The sequence below is a fragment of the Rhinopithecus bieti genome, unplaced genomic scaffold (genome assembly GCF_001698545.2).
Source record: "Rhinopithecus bieti isolate Rb0 unplaced genomic scaffold, ASM169854v2 scaffold_33937, whole genome shotgun sequence".
NCBI lineage: Eukaryota > Metazoa > Chordata > Mammalia > Primates > Cercopithecidae > Rhinopithecus > Rhinopithecus bieti.
Window position 1 is genome coordinate 442748 of NW_016814873.1, and position 6306 is coordinate 449053.

The following is a 6306-nucleotide window of genomic DNA, read 5'->3' on the forward strand; positions in this document are numbered from 1 at the left end:
AAAAAAAAAAAAAAAAATTCAAAAATTCAAACTTTTTTCAAATACTATTCATCATTTCAGGGGAGCCTGAACCCCTTTCCAGACACAAGAAGTAAAGGTTGATTCCTCTAAACCACCAGAGGTCAATCGCCTCTCCCTGGCTAGGGACAAGACAGGCAGAGACACGCGGCAGCTTTCAGAGGGGCCCCTGGGAAAGCCTTTCCTCACTGTTTAAACGGTGCAGTCTCTCTCCTCTCCCTAGCATTCAACATCTCAGTGTGCCAGCCATAGCGGACATGCCACCTCGAGATCACGAGGCGACAAGCCCAAGGCCAAAGGCGAAGGTGCGGAGGGAGGCGGTGGAAGAATGGGGTGCCCAGCCACACCCCGAGGCTCGAGGGGGCCAACCCCAGAGCCTCTCCCACACAGAAGGCTCAAGTTCTTCTGTGACGTGGCCTGAGAAATATTCCTGATTATTGAAGTCACTTCTCTTCAAGTTTCCCGTTCTTTAGAGCCAAAACATCCTTACAGATAGAGTGGCTAATTCTACTTTTAATTTATTCATTAAAGCAAACACCCCAAGGACTCAAGTGGCCTCCGTCTCAGTTACTCTACACAGCTCAAAGTGCCAAAGCCTAAAGCTTCCTTAGATTTTTTTCTAATTAAACAATTCACAGATTACCCAAGTTTAGAATGACCTTCTCCTAATGAGTCCCAATTATTGTGGTTTCTCTTTGGTTGGTGACTTATTCTTATCTCTTTCTCCGGAGGGAAATGCATTACATCCCTGGGAGGCGCAGTGCAGGGGGCACTGCTCTAGTTGCTATTTGAGAACCCAAGGAAAGATACTTTCCTTTTGCACTGACTCTTTGAGACTCTCTAAAAATAACTGAATTTCAGAAGAGTAGAAATGGACCCAATCTTTTGTGATTTCAGTCAAACCAAGATTCTCGTGCATCAGCTGAAGACCTGGGGTTTGCACAGCCTACTTACCACCTGGGGAAGGATGAAGCAGCCTGCTCTACTAAAATGGAATTGGCCATGTTCAGAGTTAATTCTAGACTATTTCCCTGAGAAAGGAATTCCAGGTGAGTGTCCCGGGCCCGGCAGGGTTTCCAATTGTACACATTTGCCCACCTTCTTAAAGTAGTTTTGAAAATAAATATAATCTTATCACTGGAAGAAGACTTTGCTTTTGTAAAAATGTAGTACTTGAATCAGAATTTCAACATTAATGTTTTAACATCTGGGTGCCATTTTTTTGGCACAGATTGTAAGAAAATTGTTCCTTAACATTGAGGTAAAATGACTCGAGACTTTAACTAAAAGTTCACTGCTCTCTAAGAATGAAAGCTTATCAGGCAGCAGGCACACAGGCCATGCACCCCCACCCATCTACAAATTCCCTCTGCTGATGGAAACGGTGGGGGAGGGGTGGATGCCAAGGGGATACATTACCTGCTATTATAACCAAAGATTAAAAAAAAGTTTGAAAACAAATTATAATTTCTTAAAAATGAAAACTCGGCTGGGCGCGGTGGCTCAAGCCTGTAATCCCAGCACTTTGGGAGGCTGAGATGGACGGATCACGAGGTCAGGAGATCGAGACCATCCTGGCTAACACGGTGAAACCCCATCTCTACTAAAAAAAATTATAAAAAACTAGCCGGGCGAGGTGGCGGGCGCCTGTAGTCTCAGCTACTCGGGAGGCTGAGGCAGGAGAATGGCGTAAACCCGGGAGGCGGAGCTTGCAGTGAGCTGAGATCCAGCCACTGTACTCCAGCCTGGGCGACAAAGCGAGACTCCGTCTCAAAAAAAAAAAAAAGAAAACTCAAGAAAGTAGAGAATGCAGCCTAGGAGGGAAAAAAAAAAGCGGAAGGGGTCATTAAATCCTGGCGATAATTCATGCCACAACCACCAGGGAATCGCCTTCTCTCTGACAGTCGGCCACGCCCCACAGCTTCCACCCCGACACGCTGTCCCTCTTGCTCCCATTGCAATTCCCACAAGCTAAGCCTTCCATCCTATTCACAACCACTTAGTTCAGGACAAATGAGTTTCAGTGACTCTGAAGCTTCCGCACTTTTATGACCCAGGTAACTGAGATCACTGGATTAACTCAAGGTACCGCTTCCCTAATGCAGAACCCCAATCTTGATTCTCTCATGAGCCACAGATGGGCACCCACAGAACTCTGTGAGGGTCTCCATGTCAAGTTTGTGCTACAAGAATGAGCTTTCAAAACAGCCAGGAGCCTTGAGACGCCAGTGTGAATCTCCAACACCCGCAGGTAAGCCAGGGGCTCTGCAGAAATCCCTGTGTCCGTTGATAGAGACTCAGGTGACGGAAGCTGGAGGACAGAAAAGTGACTTGTATGATTAAAAGTATGCGTTGTTTTGTGAGTAAATTAATAAGAAAACAATTGAAGGCTGAACAGGAAAAATGAGAACATTCTAGAAATCCAAGTGCAGGTCAAAATGAACTATGAACAGTCATCTTGCACTGTCAGGAAGACCAACACCCAACTCCACCAACGACCTGGTTTCCCAGCTGAGCCTCCAACCCTCGCTGCCCACACTCTGTGAGGCCGTGCTCCATTCTGTCCTCCCCTACACAGCTACAAGAGGTTCCAGAACTGACTTACAAGTACTGGGAGAAGCTCCTAGACACTGGAATAAAGGAAAGGTGACAGGAAAGGGGGCTGCAGAGTCAAAGTCTTATTTATCATCACAAATCGTAAAGATCATATGAAATCACAGGGGCCAAGGACAGGCCATATCCCTCATTTATCCAAACCTGACAGTGGGAGTTGAGTATAACAGATACTGAAGGTGCCACAGAAAAATCGAAGCATCCTCCCACATTGGACATCCTCCACGGATGCTCGGATGCTGTGCTGTTAGTGTCACTGACCACGAAGCGATGGCCTGGGATTTGGAGGACTCTGCATTCTTGGGGTTCCCTTCTTCAACCTAGAAGGCTTGACTCCAAATTCACATATTTACTAGTTGGGATGTTATATTTTGTAATATTTTATCTTTATGGTGCTACTACGCGGGAGAAAGCATAATACTGCAGACACAGTGAGAAACAGCATGTAAGATGCTCAGGTGAACCCACAAAGTTAAAATCAATTACTCAAAAACAGGAGACAGTATTCCAGATTAGTAAAGAAGTCAGCACCATGAAGACATAATATTAGGGCCAAACCGTCCTTCACTAATGGCCTGGAAAGTTCTGATGGCACAGATATATGCACCTTCCCTGTGTCCATGGGGATGCCAGTCACCCTGACGCAGAGCCAAGAGGCTGCCCAGCAGGCAGCACAGGCCCAGAGTGGGGCCGGACAGCCAGCCACCCTCACACACAGTTCTCCAGGCTTGGCTCACTGGGACGCAGCCCCCCACCCAGTCCATGATTGTCCCAGGAACAGAGGGTCTGCACAAACCACATCCTATGTCCCTGCTCCATAGGAAAGAACGAGGTCCTTGGACAACTGCACACAGGCAAGGCCTCAACTGTGTGTCACGAAGAGTCCCAGCAAGAAAGCGTTCCTGGGGAAATAATTAGGATTAACCAAAAACTTACATATAATTTTAACTCTAGGACTTCTCTGAAATAATGCACTCATATGCACTGTGATTCTCCCAAGGAGAGAGATGAGGCGGAGCTTCCCACGTGTGCTTTTTCAAAGATGCAGAATGCAGTTTGGGCAACACCGCTCTGTCTACATGGCCTGAGCTTCATGCCTTGCCTCTGTTGATTAAGCACATGGGATTTCCTTGTATCCACTTCTGGCAGATTGCATAAGCCTTTGTGAAACACCCAGTGCGTGTCAGGACCTGGCGAGTGGGAGACAAGGTGAGTCAACGTCCTCCCCGGGTGTGCTGTGCAGTAAGGGTCCTCCCGGCACTCAGCTGTCCCCAGCATCCCAGCTAACAGCCACTCTTTCTGCTCTCGCCATGTGCAGAGAATGCAGAGGGAGGACAGGTGACCTAGCTCACCCTCAGGGGGTCTTCCTGTCCACAGACAATGGCTGAGAGTCTCTATCTGTGTTGCTCAAAGCCACAGGACCTGTGTTAATATTGTCGCTTGACAGCGAGAAAGTTCTGCTCACTGAGACTTCGCCCCACCTGGCGTGGAGAATTGCTGCACAGAAAATTCTTTCTGGAAGCCCTTCCTCTTCCATGGCTGTTGGGTGGAGCATCCCAGGGACCTGCCGGCCCTCTTCCCTCCTCTCACCTCACATTAGTGTGGGGTAACCAAATTCACTCCACAGCCTCAAAGACGACGGAAATCAGAATCACCGGCAACCAAAACTTATGAGTATGTTTATTATACGCAAAGTTATGACAACAGTATTTGTCATCTGAGGATTCTGCCTGTGTTGAAAATTTGTGTTGGACACACTCAGTCTACAACCCAGAAAGCCACAGTAACATCCTAGTGACAAGGGTACATTTGGCAAACAAGTAACAGCCTAAAATGTCCTAGTTTCCTTATCACTAGAAAACTCTGAAATGGGCAATATGAAATATTTCAACTGTTACTTTGGATTTTCAAAGAAAATGAAATCTTTCAGTCACTTTTGTCGTGTCCAGGAAAAGAGAAAATAATATTACTAGAAATTTAGAAAATACGACAGGACTCATAGGAAAGGTGCTCAAAATGCCAAAAAAAGGAAGTGGAAAGCTAGAATATTGAGATGCAGTCTGTAACATTTTTCAAATGTATCACAGAAAATAAGAAATACAGCAGAAGTTAAGAAAACAAAGTGCCAAAGTTAAGAGTGATCCTCTCGGACAAAGGGGTGGAGAAGTTCGCTGGATACCAGAATATGGTGCTTCACAATTACAACAGCAGGGGTGGAGCCTCCTGTTTCAGAGGAATCAAAACAGAACCCTGATGCTAATACTGACCTTTTAGAGAATATACCTTTGTTGCTCCAAAACCAAGAATTGGAAGTATATTTGTTTTGCCTTCAGGTGGGTAGTGAAGACAAGGCGCTTATTTTAGGAGATCACTGAGCACAAACTGCCATTTGCCCCAGTGCTGGAGACTCACCCAGGTGCACAGCTGGGCTGGAACCCTGGCCTGACCCCACCCCTTCTCAGAACCCTGCTCCCCACTCCTCCCTGAGGCCAGGAGGAGGGAACAGTGCCCCAGCGTCCACCAGGCGCCAGTGCCGGTCGCACACTCAGGCCACACACACACCTGCACAGAGACAGCATCCCACCTATGGATAAGGAAACAGAGGCTCAAGGTTTCATAATCATGACATCTGATCACACTGTTTATTCCATTATTCAGTCGTCACTCCACAAAAAACGACTAAGGCCTCCTCCATGCCAGGAATTCTGCAAGGTACAGGGCCCAATGGTGAGTGAGGCAGCCAGCTGCTTTCCTTACGGAGTTAGTAGCTTAGTGAGGGGGCAGACACAATCATCAAATAATGATGAAGCCAAATTTGCAGTCACACACAGTGAAGTGTTAAAAGGCGTCTCTCCAGCAGAAGCTGTGGGGGCGGTGGGAAGACAGGAAAATGCTTGACAAAGGATCTGAGATGAGCAGTCTCTAACTAGGAGGAACACGGAACATTCTAGAGTCCAGAGAGAATTTGCAGGGAGAGGGTTAAGGATGATGCTGAGGCAGGCAGGAGCTGTTGGGATGGAGTGAAGGCAGCATGGACATCAGACCCCCGATACCCACCTGGTCCACAGGCACCTCCAGCTGCACATTGCGGTCCTCTTTGACGTCCAGCGCCCCTTGGGTTTCCTTGCTAGGAGTTGGTGCTTTATACACGTCACCTTCTGGGGGAAAATCACACGGACAAACATTGAAACCCATGGAGAAGCTGGAGTCCACTGCATATTTCCTGACCCAAACCCAAGTTATGAAGCCAGGCATCCTGGAGCTTCGGGCACGTCACCTGCCCAGGGTCCCAGACCCCGTCCGCCTCACCCTGCTTCCCTCTCGCCCTCCCTGTTTGCATCTGCCAAGGTGTTCAGTGTGGTGGCCTCGATTTTAGCCCCATTTGCTTTTGTCTCTGTCTCCAGGAAGGTCCTGGACCCTGAAAGTCATGCGATTACTGTGCCCACCACAGTAGTAGTCAGTAGTCACAGAAAGTCATGTGATTACTGTGCCCACCACGAGATGAAGCACAGGGAAAGCCTGTGTCCAGTTAATTCCGTTAGAAATAAATACATGCACTTGGACTCGGGAAGGGGAACATCACGCACTGGGGCCCATCATGGGGAGGGGGGAGGGGGGAGGAGGGAGGGCTTGCATTGGGGAGTTATACAAGATATAAATGATGAATTGATGGGT

General features: G+C 47.8%; 1 protein-coding gene across 5 annotated transcripts in view; it reads right to left on the bottom strand.

The window, feature by feature from the left end:
* DCDC2C (doublecortin domain containing 2C) overlaps nt 1-6306 on the bottom strand; it is a 143827-nt gene that overhangs the window by 69996 nt on the left and 67525 nt on the right. For 4 of the 5 annotated variants that reach the window (XR_001881541.1, XM_017852464.1, XM_017852466.1 and 1 more), the window contains one exon: nt 5689-5789. Coding sequence is in view for 4 of the 5 variants with exons in the window: in XM_017852464.1 (XP_017707953.1) it covers nt 5689-5789 (101 nt within the window). In the remaining variant the exon portion in view is untranslated. Of the gene's footprint in view, nt 1-2131; nt 2330-5688; nt 5790-6306 lie in introns of those variants that run through there. The other variant, XM_017852463.1, reaches the window with a different exon arrangement.